The following is a 19725-nucleotide window of genomic DNA, read 5'->3' on the forward strand; positions in this document are numbered from 1 at the left end:
TGTCATTTCTACATTAGCTTACAACTTTGTACACATAGAAAGTGTGCATGAGTTTGAAATAATGCCAAATGAATCAGCGGTGTGTAGTAATGTTTCTGCATTTTCGTTCGACCCGCTGGATAATTCAGTTTCGTCTGTCCTGTCCAGGTTGATTTTACAGAAGTTGACTGTGTAAGTTTAAGCAGTGAGGAGCCTGGCAATGTTTTTAGCTTGAGTTAACGAAACCTGCTGTTAGGCTTTCCCCACTTGGCATTTCCTGCTTAAAAATTAAGGAATCCCTTATTTTGAATGAAGTGCAATGCGTTTTACAGAAGGAAGCAGTATGAAATAAACTTTATGAATGAAAAGTAAATACAGTTACATTAAAACAAATGCAGCATTCTGAAACAGCAGATGACACACACAGTCCCCGGCTGAAATCCACACGGTCCGCAGCAGGTGCAATGATGATGAGTAAGCCCATTCCACACAATGGATGCACAATCATACAACTTCCATGCTTTGGTTGCTGTCATTCATCAGCACAGGGGCCTTGAGAAGTGGACCAATGCTGTCCTCGGACACTGAGGTTGGCATCTGATTGGAGTCCACATTAGAGGAGCTGGGTGGGATATTTTCAACACCGGGGTTGTCATCCCAGTCAATCTTGAACCGTGTCACACGTGGGTTTGTGGCCAAGATGTTTCGCTGTAGCTGCAGCACACAAACAGTCATACACCATATAACATACTGCGGTGTATGTCAAATACAGACCTCTCCATGCTCACAGCACATACACTCCTGAATTCTACTGGCATGTCAAAAGTAATTACGCTGGAATACAGACATCCACATTCTTGCCTGGAGTGCTGGAGCACCACATCATCATCATCAGCCTGGTTACGCCCACTGCAGGGCAAAGGCCTCTCCCATACTTCTCCAACTACCCCGGTCATGTACTAATTGTGGCCATGTTGTCCCTGCAAACTTCTTAATCTCATCCGCCCACCTAACTTTCTGCCGTACCCTGCTACGCTTCCCTCCCCTTGGAATCCAGTCCGTAACCCTTAATGACCATCTGTTATCTTCCCTCCTCATTACATGTCCGGCCCATGCCCCCCCCCCCCCATTTCTTTTTCTTGATTTCAACTAAGATGTCATTTACCCGCGTTTGTTCCCTCACCCAATCTGCTCTTTTCTTATCCCTTAAAGTTACACCCATCATTCTTCTTTTCATAGCTCGTTGCGTCGTCCTCAATTTCAGCAGAACCCTTTTCGTAAGCCTCCAGGTTTCTGCCCCATACGTGAGTACTGGTAAGACACAGCTGTTATACACTTTTCTCTTGAGGGATAGTGGCAACCTGCTGTTCATGATTTGGGAATGCCTGCCAAACGCCCCCCAGCCCATTCTTATTCTTCTGGTTATTTCAGTCTCATGATCCGGATCTGTGGTCACTACCTGGCCTAAGTAGATGTATTCCCTTACCACTTCCAGTGCCTCGCTACCTATCGTAAACTGCTGTTCTCTTCCGAGACTGTTAAACATCACTTTAGTTTTCTGCAGATTAATTTTCAGACCCACCCTTCTGCTTTGCCTCTCCAGGTCAGTAAGCATGCATTGCAATTGGTCTCCTGAGTTACTAAGCAAGGCAATATCATCAGCGAATCTCAAGTTGCTAAGGTATTCTCCATCAACTTTTATCCCCAATTCTTCTCACTCCAGGTCTCTGAATACCTCTTGTAAACATGCTGTGAATAGCATTGGAGAGATCGTATCTCCCTGTCTGATGCATTTCTTTATTGGAATTTTGTTGCTTTCTTTATGGAGGACTGCAAAGCAAATGAGTGTATCAAAGCAGCTACTAAGTTTAGGATTTACCACATTGAAAGCTGTTTGGCTTGCATGTCCAGGTGAATACAGTTGCTCACAAGTATAATTTTTCAAACCAAGCAGCAATGCAAGAATATCGTTTCCACTGCCTTGCAGCATGAAGCTCAAGCACTCTAGACAAGAAAGTAGAAGTCTAAACAAGGAAACTTCAATTTACATGTCCAGGAATATCACATTGCTGCCTTTAGTGGCAATCTTCAAAGACTGATTATAAATCCTTTACAAAACTTCTAGGGAATCTGCCACACAATGAACAATACTCGCAACCATAATGCAAATCATTCTAGAATCTACGAACTATAGGGAACTTCTACAGCTATGGTGGAGTAAAGCAATTTTGTCACAGATTTCATTATGCTTTCCCTCACATCAATTGACATTTATGTACCTCCATCTTTGGATATTAAGGAAAACTGTTTCTCTACCACAAGAAGCAGAGGAGAATCACAGAGGTTGTGAGGCCAGCAGGGTAAACATCATTCTACTGGATAAACCAGACGTACCAATGCGCACTATTACATAAACTAGACCACAGATTGTGATCTCTTACGAGATATCCGGGCAACAAGCTAATTTCAGAATTTTAAAAGTCTTCATGATAAATAAGTAGATACATACAGGCAGGGACAAAATGCCTGATCCGCAAGTGTGTACCACTGCATTTTTGTGGCCTTTACAGAAGCAAGCACTGTCTGTTGAGACATGGGATGGCGCATGTGCACGCTTTCATGCTTGTGTGTGCTTGCCCAGTTTTTGCCAGCCTGCTGTCAGAGTCGCGATGATAGCAGAAGATTGCACTAGGAGAGTGCTGTCTTTTTCGGCCAGCTGAGTATGCAGTGAATTGTCACACAGCACAACTTGTGACGTGCTTGCTTCGTTAAATGGCGCAATGTCAGTTTCGCACATGCTCACAGAGCTCTGCGACTCTGCACAGTATTCTTTAGTTTGACTGAAGCAGCTACCGCAACACTTACCCAAATGACAGCTACCGCTTGAGCAAAAATTGCATTGAATATCTGTTCATACTTTATCCTCAGCACAATCCAAGAGAAAGCTAATGCCATTTAGCTACAGCAAACTGTGTACAATAGTGTTGATGGCCTAGGTGGCTTACCCTGTCAAACTGGGGAGTTGACGGTGGGTTCTCCTTGAGCTCTGGATCTGTGTACTCATTGTTGACATAGTAACCCACGCGGATAAACTCCTTGCTCCTGTAAGAGCAAGTCAGCAGCACGACCGTGACCCCAACGGCATCTTGCACCGGGATCTTGTTGGGATCTGGAGGGTCCGCCTGCGAAGAATGAGGCCCACAACGCCGGTGTCACGAGGTGAACCAATGTGATGCAATTTTCATGGACCCAGCTCAGAGGAGGGAAAGGGGGGGAGGGGGCTAGTGCCAATGCACTTACTTGTCAAAGACTCGCGTCCAACCAAACAGCTACAAACAGCGACAGGCGAAAAAGATGTCTCGTAAATGCACACACTTGCCTGAAACACGAACATATGTCTGCCCTCTGGAACGGGTCCCACGTAGACCGTGTCGAGTATCTGGTCGTAATCTTCGCTCTCAGCTGAGCCGACATAGATAATTTTCCATTCCAGGTCTGCAAATAAGCGTGCCAAACAAATGAGGTACGCAAGTAAAGCTTAGGAAACTAGTTTAAGCAGGAGAGCGGGCAACACCTATGACACTAGCTGAACGCTGGATCAAGCCTCGAGAGCAAGTCTAATAGCAGCCCGAATTAGTAGTAAAACGACTCCGGCGAGTCTAAATGGAGCTGTTGCTCTTATGCTCACCTTCTTTGAGGTCTTCGATGCACTCGAAAGTTATTTCAAATTGGAAAGGGTTGAAGAACAGAGACGGATTGTCCAGCACCACAACGTTGCAAACGTGGACTTTGGCCATCGTGAAAGGAGCAGCTCAGGCAAGGCGAAGAGCACACTTGGATGAAAGTAGCACGACAAGCGCCGAGCATCGGTGTGACCAGACAATTATAAAGCTGCTGAGTAACCGCTTGAGCAGTTAACGAGCAGGCCTTCTGAACTTCACCGCCAATAGTGGCTTCGACGCACTAGCTTTGGTCTTGCTTCTTCTACCAGGTATCTACGCAAACACGTGTCTCGCGCGTTGGTCCATGCCTTCCACGAGGACTGCACAGCGCGAATAATGCTGCTAATGGTTACGCGTCAGACTAAATGTTTTTTTTTTTTTTCGTAAGCTGCATTCACCACACAGTTTTAACATCCATTGAAGACGCTGCCCAAACATTTGGCGGGAACTAGGCAGCACAACAGCGCAAGGAAATTGCCAGTGTGGTTTATTTATGCATCGTTATTTTATATACATGTTAAAATATTGACTATATTTTAAAATTTTGTTCTGCGTTTGTTTTGTATTACATATCACAGTATATAGTTTTCTCACTCAGCCGACGTGTGCGGGGTAGTTATAAGCGGCTGGTGACTGTTAGCAAAGGCTGCTGGGGGGTGGGTGTGAAGTTATGCGAAGTGCGAAAATCGGCCTGTTATGAGCTAACAGACTCGTCGCAGTCGACAAGTCACAGCTGGTAATGGCAGAAACGTCATCCGAATGACGGTACTACTGTCAGAAATTGACTGACACGCCTGGGAACCCCCTTCGCTAGCTGATTTGCCTCGTAACATGGACGGGAAGCAAATGTGGCAGGTAAAGTACACATCTCCGTTCATCAGTGACTGTGTGTTTCGGGAAACTTTTGTGCCCTGATGCACAAACCTAACCTGTACATGACATCCGATAAATAGTTGCTACGAGCGTGATAACTGACCAGTCCAACTTCCTGAAGTCGAAAAGGAGTGTCGATAAACAGTTAAACAGTGACGTCTGGACGTCAATGCCCAAGGCGTCGCGTAATTGAGCGCGCAAGAGCTGTGACGTAATGCGTTAAGTTACGTGTTTGTTGAGGGTTGTGCGACTTATTGTATAAAGTTTCAGAGTTATCATGGCAGTCAAACTCTGTGCAACCTTTACTCGTTGATACAGTTCAGTTACTTCAGGCTACAGCTAGACTGGAGAAACCATTAAGACACCCTCTGAAAAGCACCGCCTCTAGTTATCATTTGCTGACGATCGCAGATACGCTCATCACGTGTATAACGTCAGGAGCGAGCACTGTATGCTGCCGCTTGTCGTGTTGGAAAGATTGGCACAGTGCAAGCAGTGCTTATTCAAATTAATGATTTGATAAGAGTGGTCTGCCTATTTTAGTCTGTGCGTGCAACTGCGCAACAATTGTTTGTTGCGACCACTCGCGCCACACGATTGGCTTTGCCAGCTTAAATTTCGTCAAGTAATGGAGCTGAGCACATACATTCAGTACAGTTGGGTGTGCCGAACTTGTTTATTCTTGGTAACTAAATCATTTGTGTTTGTTTCTTCACAGGCCAAAGCATTGTATGACTTTGCGCCACAGGCACCTGGTGAAATTAGTATCTGGGCAGATGAAACAGTCACTGTCATTAACAAGGTGAGCAAGGCATATTGCTGTCAGTAGGTTTGCTTTATGCAAACCTGTTTGTGGTACACATTGTGTGGCACTTTTTTTTTTTCTGAACGTGATTTGTGTTATAATGAAAGTTGTACAAAGGCACCACAGAGGGCATGTGTGTAATATGGGCCCTAGCATGGGTCACCGAAAAGCGCAAATGCAATACTGTAATATACTTCTTTTTTCATGGGATTCAGAAACCATGAAACCAATTTTATATTATGAAGCTGCATTTCTCTACAACCATATTTTGCAGCATGAAGTATAAGCTTATCTTGGTGTTTATAAGCAGCTACATATTTTTGTCTGATTTTATTAAGTCTGCACATTTCTGAATGCCAAGGTGTATGCTTTGGCTTCATAATCAACAAAGAACAGTGCACACAGGCACAGCACAAAAGAGGCATGCACACACAATAGTCGCTCACAAATAAAATGTATAGTCTTTCAGATGTCATATAAGTACCAGCACAGTCAGATCCATTAAAGGCATAGAGAAGAATAAGCTAAAGAATGAGTAACAGACAATCAACATGGTGTAATGGTTGAAAGTGAAAATGCTAAAAGAGGAGTGGAAAGAAATTCTGAGACTGAACCAAATGACAAAGTTAAACTACCTACCTGGAGGACTACTCTGCACAGTGTATTTGTTAGACAGGATGACATTTGAACTGAATGATGTGGTTTTAAGTCGTTTGGGAATGCGCCATCATAAGCTGAAACAATGTCCATATAACACCAGAAGTCAATGAAGCCGCAGACAATGTGTGCACTGGAAATTGGTTTGCATGCCTTCTCACGCAAAAAGCTGATTTCTCCACTGGTCCATCGTGATCATGTTTTTTTCTGTTTTTGTTTTCCTGTTTTACTACATCTAGAAATGTTGGAAAGGAGAAATTGCTTTTCTTGGCAACTATTGCACTACATTTGATAAGATCTTTTGCATATAAAGGGAAAAGTTAAAATATAGTGACTGTTGGACATATTTTTTATTTATATGGACTTTTTAATAAGAACTTGTGAAATCTCAAAATTTATAAAGATGAGACTACCAAGTTACAACTCCGAAATTCTGCAATGAAAAATGACAAAAATTCTATAAATTGTATCTAATAATCCATCTAAAGTGGACAAAATGTATGTTATACACCCCTGTGAAACATGTTACTAACTTCTGAATAGGCCTTTTGCAAAACCCTTGTAAATATTGTAACAATTAAATGTAAGCTACAACTTAATACATGAACTTTGACCACTGTAGATGCTCTAAACTGATGCATTTACAGAACTGCAGTATCTGTTTCTCGTGCTGAGTTATAAGTTTGTAAACTTCACGATTCTATATTTTTTTCTAACATATCGATTTGCTGAAATTTTCTTTAAAAAATAAGGCCCTAAATTAAAATGCAGCTTCCTAGTCAGTAGAATTTCAACTTTCTCTCTCAGACGCAACACATTTCATTAAAATCAATCACGGTGTTATCTCAGGAAAGCATTTTGAATTTTACATGTATGTGAACAGGTGGCAACAAAGTAGGGCCCAAGCTAAAGCTTCCTCTTATGTTCTGTGTAAAGGCTTCTAACAAAAAAGCTATACAATCACCAGGTCTGCAGCTTTGCCAAGATTGTTTTGGTGGTGTGTACTACTTTTTTACAAGTTTAGCCAAAGTGATATTTCGTTGCATCAGTGCCACTGATGTCGGATAGGAACGTGAAGACCATATCAAGAGAGAATTTATCATAATTTGTGTCATTTTTGCCCTTCTGCGTAACCAGAAATAAACTGTTTTTGTTTATTCTATAATATCTGAGAGAAAGAACTCTGCACTAAATGTGTATCACCTCAAAAAGAAAAAAAAAAAAAAGGGACACTGAAAGGGTTAATTGATACGAATATGGCAGTTTTATTTTGAGAAGCCAGATCTTAGCCTTCCAGTAAGCTTTACAGTGCTATCAGTTGTTAGCTTTCACACTTGCGTCATGCATAAAATTTTGAGAAACTATTATTTTTTTGCTATGTTTGTTTACTAAGATTTGCAATTTGGCAACAAATTCTTCTTAAAACTTTTTGTGCGGAAACAAACAAAGACGAAGAATACAAGAAACACAAGAACAAGTGCTATCTTGTATTCTTCGTCCCTGTTTGTTTGCGCACAAAAAGTTTTAAGATGAATCTGTTCCAACTAGGCCGACTCGCAGTTATGCTTTGGCAACAAACATGCTTTGTGTTTTTTCAGGATGTCGGGGAAGGCTGGTGCGAAGGTATCAACAGCCGAGGCGAGACTGGGTTGTTCCCCGAAGACTATGTTGAGGCAAGTGAACTGCAAACTAACCTTCTTGACCATAGCCACTCAATGTGATGTGGCACGATTATGGAATTGAGATGACTAGGTAACTGGACAAAACTTAGCACAATATTCAAATTACCCAAGGAGGACAGCTACACTGTAAATTCAGCATTTCTTAAGCTGAAATTTTTTTTTTTTTTACTTAACTGTGAGCCTTTCTTCTGGGCATTTATGTTTCCTTACTCTATTTCGATAGTTTATGTGATAACTGCTTGGTCAGAGATGTTCTGTATGTCAAAAGATCTTTCCAAGAAAAATGACAGCAGAGTGCTCTGTAAGCCAAATTATTTTTAATTTTATCATTTTGATATATTTACAATAAACTTTCACATTTACAAAATGGGCTGGCAACAGCTTATTACATTTGGTTAGACCTACTGAAACAGCACAAGAACCAATGTCTATGGAAGACCTTTGTGTAAACTTGCATTCCTTAGATACCTGAGAGAGCTGATCTGACAAGCTGTTTGTCTGTTCCTTGTAACTTCATTGGAGTGAAAATTCACTGGAGTGAGCTTGTGCCTTGTAGCACTTATAATTCACTCTTCGATACCTATAGCCATTCCATAATTGTTTTGCCACTTTAGAAAAAAACTGTTCATACGAGCTCATGCATGCTAGAGCCTCTCTCACAATTTTGATAGCTGCCTTTGCGCCATCAGGCTTGCACTCTAAATTGCACAGTGACATTTAATTGCCTGTCCTCTTCTACTGCGTTTTTGCCAGGCACCTACGTCACCATAATTCAGCCCTTTTATTTGGTTGTTATTTATTGTGCCTGCTCGGTGTTTGTTTTGAATAAGCAATAAGTACTCCTTTTCTGCTTTGTGTTTGTTTCTTGAAGGAAAATCTTTCCAGCCAAAGCAAGGCACCAAGCAAAACTGCTGGCCTTGTAGTTTTCCATTGCATGATTAGTACAAACCGTTGCACCTATGCTTGTCTCTCCTCAAGCTAGTGCGATTGCAAAGAGTTACAGAAAAAAAGAAGTGTCGGCATGCTTGAGGAGGCAATTCCCTAATGTCAGTTATGTTTACAAATTATTGTATTAAAGTGGAAAGTTGGGCGAGTTGGTGTACATTTATAATGGGAACAGCGTGAACAAGACGATGACGGAGTGAAAGGGCACAGGACGAGCGCTGACTCGCAACTACGTTTACTGAAACACACATCAGGTATATAAGCGACACAAGTGATCACATGGTCACTTGAGGAACGCACAACCGGGCCATGTGTATACTGGGTATCTGTTACCGTATCGAGCTATGTAGGTATGTTAATTCCTGCTGAGAAAGCGCGATCGAAGGCTGGCTAATGCACCATGTGCCCTTTCGCTCATTGTGGGCTGCTTCCTGACTAATCTGGTGGATGCATCTGTATGCTTAAATAAAAGTGTTGTCTCTTTGAGCAGAGGCTTACACTTGCATTGCTGGCAATGGGCAGACACATGCGCATAATCATTCTTGTCCAAGAACAGTTCATGCTCTCTAAGTCTTACATTGCTTGCTCTATGTACACTTGCCCGCACGTGAGTGGGAAAGAGTATACCACATTGGTAGTGCAGCCTACATACTTATTAACATGTTTCACTTTGCACCTTACGTTAGGATTGCGTTCTGCTCCACTTTCTCGCCTTTCAACCATTAGACATATAGCACTCAATTTTCCAGGAGCTGAAAAGACAACCTGCACCCCATAACGACTGGCAACGTTCTTCAGGCCATGAGATAGGCGATGTGCATAGGGTACAATTAGCGCATTCTGGTTCCTGCTATTTCCTTCGGCCCCCTGCCTTCCCAATTTTTTTGCCCATTTAATCAACTTCTCCGAGCTGCCCGTTATTAAGCTGCGCGGGTACCTAGCTTCCTCCAGCCCGACTACCTGACATGCAAAGACATCACTCATTGCATGCCCACATGTTTTTACCAGGACAGCGCGAAGTACGGAGATGCAAATGGCATTTTTTACTATTTTCGAATGACCTGAGGTGAAGTTCATCAGGGGCTTGGCAGAACGGGGGACGCATTCCCAACAGACATGATCATCTAGAAAACGTAGTCTAAGGTCAAAGTATTGTTGTTCATTCTCTTTTGGTTGCTCCGAGGTGAACCTCAAATCATGACCAAGCTCACTAGAAAGACCCATTATTTCGTCCACCTTGATGGTAGTCGTCTCTGTCAATTAAAACCAAAAAATCAACATATCTGAACGTCTTGATGGCTATCCCAGAAAGACGCCGGGCTAATGCCACATCCACCTGCGCCAAAAAAATGCTACTCAGGACGGGAGCCACTCTGGATTCGATACAGATACCAGCCTTTTGTATGGAAAGCAAGAAGTTCCATCCAATCATTCTCGACCTCAGGTAACATGACAAAAGTTCAAGGAAACTCAACAGTAACACCATGTTTTTGGACAAACTGCATTTCATCATTTTGCTTCGTAATGCATGCCTTGACACTGCACATTAATTAGTTGTGAGGCAAAGAATAAAAAAGATCCTCTACGTCCACACTAAAAGAGGCACACCTTCCTGGATTATTTGACGAGAGATATTCGACAACGCTCTCAGAATTTGGGATAACCAGGGGATCTGCCAGTTTTAGCGAGGCAAGGTGGTCTTGTAAAAACGTGGAAACTTCGCTTTGCCAAGTGTTCCTTTCAGTTACGATGACCCGGAACGGTATCTCTGGTTTGTGGGCCTTCACAGAGAATACCTTTAACTGTCCCTCTTTTGCTTTCTTAACACGCTTGTAAAGGCCTTCAAGGCTTAAAGCACCAAGAAGCACCACTGCCTTTGCCTTCACTTTGGCTACATTATCTTTGACTTCTTTAAAGTTCTTGCCAATAGCCAAACCTGCCTTTTCCTGATAAACCCCTTTAGGTAACACCACAAAAGAACCTTCTTTGTCCAAAACAGCGACCCTTAACCCATTGCTCACTAAATACCGTATTTACTCGCATAATGATCGCACCCCGAACTTGCCGCATCGATATGTTGCGTGCCAAGTCTAGCTAATAATGATCGCGCTTACCATCTGTTGAATGCTACACGAACGATTCTTCAAGACAAACGAAGTGGTCTGCATGCACCAAACATTCTTAATTAAGCAGATGCCCCATCTCATTCCCTTCATCACTTTTCCGCTTCCATGACAAAAAAAAAAAATTACAACCAAACTTGCCTTTATTATGTGTAGGCTTTATAATGGTTGTGGTCGACAACAACAACAAAGGCGTCTTTCGATTCTTCTCGTCTGCACTCATGGGCATGCAACAAATCGCGAGCAGAAATAATAGTAGCCATGTTTACACTGATACGTTAGGAGTGTACCCTATTCATACGCCAACGCTTGTAACACAGCTAAGATATTCGCCCACCTTTAGCGGAAACATGCCGTATTAGGATCGTAGTTAATAAAAATGTCTCAATTTCCGCAGCATGCCCACCATGTATTTCTATGTCACTGACAGCAAAGCGCGCCCATCTGTTTCTGTCCCCTCAAAGTGGACATGGCTACATTATTGCCGCAAACTTGCCGATATTAACGATTATATTCATTCTGATACGGAAGAAACTGTTTCAATGCACGTAATGTACTCACAAGAAGAAAAAAAGTCACGTTCGGCTTGCTCCGCCGGCCGCCATTTTTGTTTTGGTGTCCCGCACTACATATAGTGGCAGGCGCCTATTTGTTGACCTGTTGTCATCCTGTAGCAAACGCGGGATGAAAAAAAATTTTTTTTTTTTCCGCAGGAAATTAACTTGCATAATGATCGCACCCCTGAATTTGTGTAAATTTTTTTGACAAAAAAGTGTGATCATTATGCGAGTGAATATGGTAGTCCACAGTTTTATCCAACAGGTGGGCTTTATCTCCTCTTGTTTTAGTCCTGGCATACATATCAATGCACTCCGACACACACCTTGGCTGAATGCTTTCACTAGCCCTTCTTGCTATAGATCAAGCAAGTCCCACCTTTTCAACTGGCACCAAATGGGATTCAAAACAATGTTTTGGACCCAAATCAGATTAATCGTGGAAGCAGCCCACATTGAGCGAAAGGGCACTTGGTACATTAGCCAGTCTTCAATCGCGCTTTCTCAGGAGGAATTAATGTACCTAGATAGCTCGATACGGTAACAGATACCCTGTATACACATGGCCTGGTTGTGCGTTCCTCGATTGATCATGTGATCGCTTGTGTCGCTTATATACCCGATGTGTGTTTCAGTAAACGTAGTTGTGAGTCAGCGCTCGTCCTGTGTCCTTTCACTCCGTCGTTGTTTTGTTCGTGCTGTTCCCATTATGAATGTTTACAAATGCTTGGACCAGTTTGTTCATAGTTTTCAGTCATCTCGAATGCACACTTTTGCCACTAATTTTTAGAGTGCACTAGTATGTGCAAGTAACTAGGTAGTTACTAGAAAATTGTGTGATGATTATATATGTATGCTACTATATGCAGTAATACCCAGTAACATGAAAAGCAAACAGGGTAGTTCTACAACTGATCAACAGAAAATTACATGGGGTATATAAAAGAAATTTAATACAATTAGGGAGATACAACTGGTAGGCATGTGCCAAAAAACAAGTAATTGAATGTGTAAGCGGCATAGTTGTTGCAGATTTGGCTATAGGAATGAACAGCTGTGAAACTGATGTCCACTCAAAAGGCACATCGACATAGAAAGTGTAGTCTTGCCTGTGTCATTGCTGTGCGCCATTTGTGCAGTCCCTGTTTTCGAAGAAATGGTGATTGAGTATTATGTCTGACTGTGCCCCATGGTGTCTCAGATTCTCCCAGCCGGCCCCCCGCCACCATCAGTACCACCACCACCTCTGCCGCCCAAGTACGAGGCAGGCCAGTCAGCCGTGTCCACCGCTGCGACCACAGCACCTTCGTCTGTGCAGTACGATAACGGCGATGACTGGGACGATGACTGGGACGACGACGACTCAAACCAGGGAGCACAGGTATTGTTTTTCTGTAACGTGCCAACCAGCGAATATGCTTTCCATTTATCTATTTTAGGGATGCCACTCTCTTGCCAAGTGGCAGTACTAGTGGGTGTGGATCTGATTAAAAAAAGCTTCCTACTATTTACAAATGCTAGTGTCACACAGCATTGGCATGGAGTGTTAGCAGACTTGACAGCTGAATAAATTCCAAACAAGCAAAAAATTTATTTATTGAAGGCAAAGCTATGCGCAGTGGACATTAATTTATTCCTGTCGCTTGTGATGTGTCTCAGTGGCACTAAGACTGGTGTTCTCAGTGTTGGGAGAGTCGGGGCCATACCCAAGAAACTTTTTTTGGGGGGGCGGGGGTAGAACGGCTGCTGTTTTGAAAGATTTGTACTGGCTTATTTTTGTCTGTGAATCAAATGAATGCTAAAAAACTGATTTCATTTTTTTATGTACATAGAGTCCAGACTCAATGATTGGTCACGCATATTTCTGTCAACATTGAGGCGCGAGAGACTATTAATAGCATCAGCAACCATCTACGAGCTTTTGCACATGCTTAGAAGATTGGCAAGCATGCACGAAGGCCAGATCGTAGGCAGCACTCTAGCTTGTAATACTCTTAACGAAATTTCAGAGCAGCAATCTTTCGCGCCCTCTGCCAGACTTTGTGTGGCTTAGCTGGTATGCGCCGCAAATTTGCCTGGTAAGGACGGTGTGGATTATTATGGTTAGGGAGGGCTTGCTGGAGGCCAGGATATTAGTGTTCGATCCAAAACATGTTATTTACAACCATGTGCCACGACATGGGGTGACCGACAAGGTGTGTGGCAGAGGGAGCACTGAGGTGGTCTTGTAAAAGGGAAGGCTTGAGCAAAGGAAGAAGTGGGAAGTACTATCAGGAAAGCTACAGTGTATGAAAAATTTTGGCAACTGGTGGTTGCTGTGAAGGCATGTATAATTTTAGTGTCACCCAAAAAGTTAAAGCACGAAGAAGTTTCCGGTGCAGTCAGGACTCCATTTAAAGCCCCCCCCTCCCCCCCCCCCTTAGTTATGCCCCTGGGGAGAGTTGCAGAATCTAGCAACCTGCATGCCTGAGTTGACCTGCTTTTGGTGTGAGTATTACGCATGATGTTCCTGTTCATTGACACAGCGTGTTTCCTGATGCTGTGTTGCAGGACATGCAGCAGCCTCCACAGCTGTCTGGGCCATGCAACTATGGCTTGTTCCCACCTAACCGCTCTTCACTACAAGAGGCCGGCAGCAAAGGAGATGCCGCATCCAAGGGCGGCACGGTCAAGCGCTTCAATCGGTCAGTGTTCCTGTTTGTCTCAACCTTTGTTTTGCTTTCAGGAGCACCTCTAAAGCTCTTATGTAAATTTGTGTTGCTTACCTGCTGTGTTGCTTACTGTGTTGCCTGTGATACCAGTTGTGTAATGTCATTCACCTCGTTCCTCCCATTATCATACCCCATTGTGACCCTTTTTCTTCCCCTCTTCCCCTTCCCTTACGTAGAGTAGCAGGCCAGATGCTCCATTATCCGGCCGACCTCTCTACATTTTCCAATCATTAAAATACTTCTTCTTCTTCTTGTGTTGCTTAAGGGGAAGAGGACCTAACTTCAGTACGGAACATTCACAGAAATTTATGGAAATCTGTCTTCACAAAAATTAACATCTTAAGAGCCATCTTTGCTGGCTGATCACTGCTGATTTATCTTTCACACTTCCATTACTCACGCTCACGGGGCCAGCTGATTGACAGCCACCATCATCTCTTCGCTAGCCTTTGCTTTTTGTCGACATTCATCCTCAGCCTGTTTCCTTTTTCACTTCTCAAAATTTATTATATGCTACCTTGCAAATCAGCAACGTCGATTTGACAAGCTTTAGGAAGTGCAACCTTTGCTGCATGAGCACATTGCAAGTTATTTTCGAAACATGCGCAGTTATCACCCCTCAGTGTGTGCATTGTGCACATCTGCCTCCTAGCTTCTTATTGCTTCATTGGCATGAGTTTGATACTGAGTAATGACAGCATGGGGCAAAGCTTAGATTTTTATTTTTGTTGCCTGTGCAACTTGTACATGAGTGTGGATCAGTCAATCTCCTGGCATCAATTCTGGCCGCACTGCCTCTGGAGTCTGTCCCTGTTTTCTGTGGCAAAGGCTGCTCTTTGTTGTAAAAACTACCAGTTGGTTAATGGTAAGGTCCTGTTGGCACTGAATACAAAAGAGGCCGCAGCTGCCGTGATTAGCAGTCTGCAGTTAATACAGCATTACAAAATGAAATAGTCTGGTAGATTGTTTTGCATATGCATGGCAAGAAATTGGTAAAGCTTTTCCCTTCAGAACAGCAATGATAGATTTTATCAGGGATAAACCAAAATATGTGGCTGGTTGAACATGTGTAGAACTAAAGCAAGAAGTGCTGCATTAACATTGAAGGGAACACGACTGTCAAGACACTTACATGGAACTTCTGTAGAAATTGCTAACACCTTTGTTGTATAATTATTTTCTGGATTTGCATGAATTGCTAACAGAAGCTTATGAGGTTGCTTTGGTCTCACAGCATTCCAATGCGAGGCAGCATGTATATTTTAATCAACATTGCTCCATTTGATTCAAGTAGTGTTGAGTACAGTCAACATCTCATTCTTTCTCCCTAGGGGCTGCGAAAACAACTGAAAAAATTGGGCAGTCGGAAAAAATTAATGCATGCCTTTTATTGCCCCAAAGGCCTTAAATCGCCACCAGTATGTCCGAAATATCTCTAAAGGACTACCTGTACACTTATTAGGCTCTTGCTGCGGCAGGAGATGGCAGGCACATGTGTCTCTATTTAAGGAATGTGTATTGTGTCCAGTTTCAGTGGCCCCTTTCCATTCTTGGTGTGCTTCATCGCAATACACTGCCTATGGTTGCCCGTGTAACACCACTGTGTTGTGTCGAAGCCGACTTTTGGGAACTGACATTATGCAATGTGTCATGCTTTTCTTGCTTCAAAACCATCGGCGAATATGGCAAAGGCAGAGTCGGAGCAAATGCTGACAGCGGCGAATTCTTTCAATGAAAAACACTGCACCGAACAGCAGGAAGCTTGATAACAAATGTTGAAGCAGGCCTAGTGTTACTGCGGCGGTTACAGGTACCAGTGGATTGGTGTCCAGGAGCGCTGGTTCGAGGTGGAAAGGTAATCCAAATGGCTGTGGTAGTGCCTTCAATTTGCTGTTACGGACCTGCTGTTTCGGCTAAATGTCCAGAAAATTGAGCAGCGAAGCGTTTCAGCATCCAAAATTTCAGCTGTCTTTCTACATTGACTCTGTGGGGTAACGTGGTGGTGTCGTGAGGGTGTCCGAATTATTGTTGATGTCCAAAAAATCAGGTCTCCAAAAAAATCTGTTGTTCATTATTAGTGTGACATCTTTACTGTCAAATATTAATAAAAGTTTTTCCACAATGGCACACTTGTTAAATGTTTCTTGCACTTAAGTACAACACAAACAAGAAACATGTACAGTACTGGCAAATCGAGAACTAGTAAGAACTCTTAGACAAGGTGTGCTTTTATAAAGGGGTGATAAGCAACAAAAACAATGGACACATTCTACATTCTATTTGTTTGCCCTTGTATACTTGTTACTACACTGGCTATCATGGAATTGGGACAGTTCTTTGATGATTATTGGGGAGGAGTGCATCCAGCACTTCTTTTTCAACTTTCTTTTTTTCATCTTGGTAGTGTCTAAGTAACTGAGACAAATGTGCACAAGCACTTAATGTGTTAACGTCATGTGCCTCAGTGTAACCTGTACTTTTAAATTGTGTAGCTTAGGTTGACTCTGTGCTTGTTTCTAAATGAATCCCTGCATTGTGAATTTGAATTTAGCACATAGTACTGTCAATGCGGCTTACTATTTGGCTCTTTTGCTCTGAAGACCTTGCCTTCTTGATTAGTTCGCCGGCAGATGCAGTGAAGACTTCATTGCTTTTTCATCCTGAATTGACATTTACTCATATTGCAGGTTTTCAAATTTTGTTAAATCCGGAGGAGAATCGTGGCTCCTAGGACTGATCAAGCCAGTTGTGCCAAGTGACGAGCAGATCCAAATTGTGGCAAGTACTTTGTCTTCCAAGACTGGAAATGAAATATCATGGAAAAGGATGGTCGGAGTGCTGACTGAAGAAGTCATCGCTTAATGACTTCTTCAATGCACAATGCAACATTTGTGATTGTGATGGCGGGTGTCCATGTATAGTACTGGTATTGTTACCTTAATGTCTTTTGTTCTTCCTCGAAGTCTAGTTATCTACCACGGTCAGTTGCTGTAGCATTCCACTGTGAGCCCAAGGTCGCGGGTTTGATTCCTGGCTGCGGCAGCCTCATTCAGATGGAGGCTGAACACAAGAATGCTCGTGTTCTGTGCTTTGGATGCACATAAAGAAAACACCAGAAAACCACACATGTTCAAAATGAATCCAGAGCTCTCCACTAGTTGTGCCTAAAAACCCGCTGTGCAGTTTCTGAACATTCGAAATAGAAATCTTAAGGCTTCACAGGGGAGTTAAGTTAGCTTCAGTTATTTGACTTCCTTGTTTCACTAAAACATAGCACATCATATTTTCCAAAGTAAAATATAACTTGTATGCAACTGTCAGACTTCCTACACAAAGCAACCCATAAAATTTTTGACATTATAGCCCAGGTCTTCTCAGGTGGTTTAGCAACTACTCAACTGTAGATATATTTGCTGTTTCATGCGATACTCCTTCATACTCCCGATACTCCGACTGTGCTTCCCTTCTCTTGGCACCCATTCTGTAACCCTAATGGTCCACCGGTTATCTAGCCTACGCATTACATGGCCCGCCCAGCTCCATTTTTTCTCCTAATGTCAATTAGAATATCGGCTATACCCATTTGCTCCCTCATCCAAACCACTCTCGTTCTGTCTCTCAAGGTTTTGCCTAGCATTCTTCATTCCATTGCTCTTTGTCAGTCTCCAAGTCTCTGCCCCATATGTCAGCACCGGTAAAATGCACTGATTGTACACCTTCCTCTTCAATAATGGTAAGCTTCCAGTCAGAAGCTGACAATGTCTGCCATATGTGATCCAACCCATTTTTATTCTATGAATTTCCCTCTCATGATCAGGGTTTCCTGTGATTCATTGACCTAGGTAAACATACTCCTTCACAGACTATGGAGGCTGGCTGTCGATCTTGAACTCTTGTTCACTTGCCCGGTTATTCATCATTATCTGTCTTCTGCATATTAATCTTCAACCCCACTCCTACACTCTCTCTGTTAAGGTCCTCAATAATTTGTTATAACTCGTCTGCAGTGTTGCTGAATAGAACATTGTCATCGGCAAACCGAAAGTTGCTGAGGTATTAGCCATCGATCCTTACCCCTAAGCCTTCCCGGTTTAATAGCTTGAATAGGTACTTCTTCCAAGCACGCAGTGAATAGCATTGGAGAGATTGTGTCTCCTTTTCTGACCCCTTTCTTTATAGGTATCTTCCTGCTTGTGGAGAATTAAAGTAGCTGTGGAATCTTTGACATACTTTCTAAGATATTTTTGTAAGTGTTCTGTACTCCTTGATTACATAATGCCTGTATGACTGCTGGTATCTCTACTTAATCAAATGCCTTTTTGTAATCTATGAAAGCCATATGAGAGGCTGATTGTACTGTGCGGATTTCTCAATTACCTGATTGATAACATGGATGTGATCCATTGAAGAGTATCCCTTCTTGAAGCCAGCCTGTTCCCTAGGTTGACTGAAGTCCAGTGTTGCCCTTATTCTACTGAAGATTATCTTGGTGAATATTTTACATAATACTGTAAGTAAGCTAATGGGCCTATAATTTTTCAATTTTTTAACATCCACCTTTTTGTGGATTAGTATAATGTTAGCATTCTTCCAGTTCTCTGGGACCCTTGAAGGTGAAAAACAGTTCGTATAAAGGGCCGCCAGTTTTTCAAGCATTGTCTCCTCCATCTTTGATTATACCGGCTGGTATTCCATCTTCTCCTGCTGCTTTTTCCCGTTTCATGTTTTGCAAGACCCTTCTAACTTTATCGCTAGTTATAGGAGCCTCTGTAACCTGTTCATTACTACTTCGAATGGAGTTATCGTGGCTGCTTTGGGTACTGTACAGGTCAGTATAGAATTATTCTGCTGTTTTTACTATATCTTCGAGATTTCTGATGATATTACCCTGTTTATCTTTCAGTGCATGCATCTTGGCTTGTCCTGTGCCAAATTTCCTTCTCACTGATTTCATGCCACGTCCATTTTTTACTGCTTCCTCAGCCTTTCTCGCATTGTAATTTCGTATATCCCTTATTTTCTCCTTGTTGATCAGTTTTGACACTTCTGTGAATTCTATCTGATCTCTTGAGTTGGACACTTTCATTCTTTGTCATTTCTTTATTAGGTCCTTTGTTACTTGGCAGAGCTTACCTACTGGTTGCCTTGGCGCCTTACCTCCCACTTCAATTGCTGCTTCTGAAGCCAGACTAGTTACGGTTTCATTCATTACCTCTATGTCATATTCATCTCTCTGTTCTAAAGCTGCAAATTTCTTTGTAAGTTCCAGCCTGAATTTGCCTAATTTTATCCTTACTGCCTCTGGGTGGACCTGTTTGTTCTTGACCAATTTTTCTCTTTCTCTCTTCAAATTGAGGTGAATCCTAGCTCTCACTAACCTGTGATCACTGCACTTTACCCTACCTAACACTTCTACATCGTGCACTATGCTGGGATCGGCAGAAAGTACGAAATCAATTTCATTTCTTGTTTCACCATTAGGGCTTTTTCAGGTCCACTTTCTGTTGCAACACTTTTTGAAGGTGTTCATTAGTCGCAGCTTATTCCTTTCCGCAAATTCTACCAACATCTCTCTTTGAGTTGTTCCTGGAATCCACGCCATAGTTGCCAATTCCTTGTTCACCAGTCTGCTTTTTCCCCTCTTTTGCATTGAAGTCGCCCATGACTACAG

The 19725-nt window shown here is 42.6% G+C and overlaps 2 protein-coding genes across 2 annotated transcripts in view; one reads left to right on the forward strand and one right to left on the reverse strand.

Moving 5' to 3' along the window:
• Positions 1-314: 314 nt before the first annotated feature.
• On the reverse strand, positions 315-4162 carry asf1 (histone chaperone asf1). The gene is made up of 4 exons (XM_075671599.1): positions 3668-4162; positions 3359-3474; positions 2985-3161; positions 315-693 (listed from the first exon to the last, which is right to left on the reverse strand). The coding sequence occupies exons 1-4, from the start codon at positions 3774-3776 to the stop codon at positions 484-486; spliced, it is 612 nt and encodes a 203-aa protein (XP_075527714.1). The 5' UTR covers positions 3777-4162; the 3' UTR covers positions 315-483.
• A 159-nt stretch (positions 4163-4321) lies between these two features.
• Positions 4322-19725, forward strand: part of SH3PX1 (sorting nexin 33-like protein SH3PX1) — a 44507-nt gene continuing 29103 nt past the window's right edge. The window contains exons 1-6 of the mRNA XM_075671596.1: positions 4322-4556; positions 5293-5376; positions 7635-7709; positions 12545-12724; positions 13894-14027; positions 16742-16832. Coding sequence (XP_075527711.1) covers positions 4533-4556; positions 5293-5376; positions 7635-7709; positions 12545-12724; positions 13894-14027; positions 16742-16832 — 588 coding nt within the window. The 5' untranslated portion in view covers positions 4322-4532. The remainder of the gene's footprint in view (positions 4557-5292; positions 5377-7634; positions 7710-12544; positions 12725-13893; positions 14028-16741; positions 16833-19725) is intronic.

The sequence above is a fragment of the Dermacentor variabilis genome, chromosome 10 (genome assembly GCF_050947875.1).
Source record: "Dermacentor variabilis isolate Ectoservices chromosome 10, ASM5094787v1, whole genome shotgun sequence".
In the NCBI taxonomy this organism is placed as follows: Eukaryota; Metazoa; Arthropoda; class Arachnida; order Ixodida; family Ixodidae; genus Dermacentor; species Dermacentor variabilis.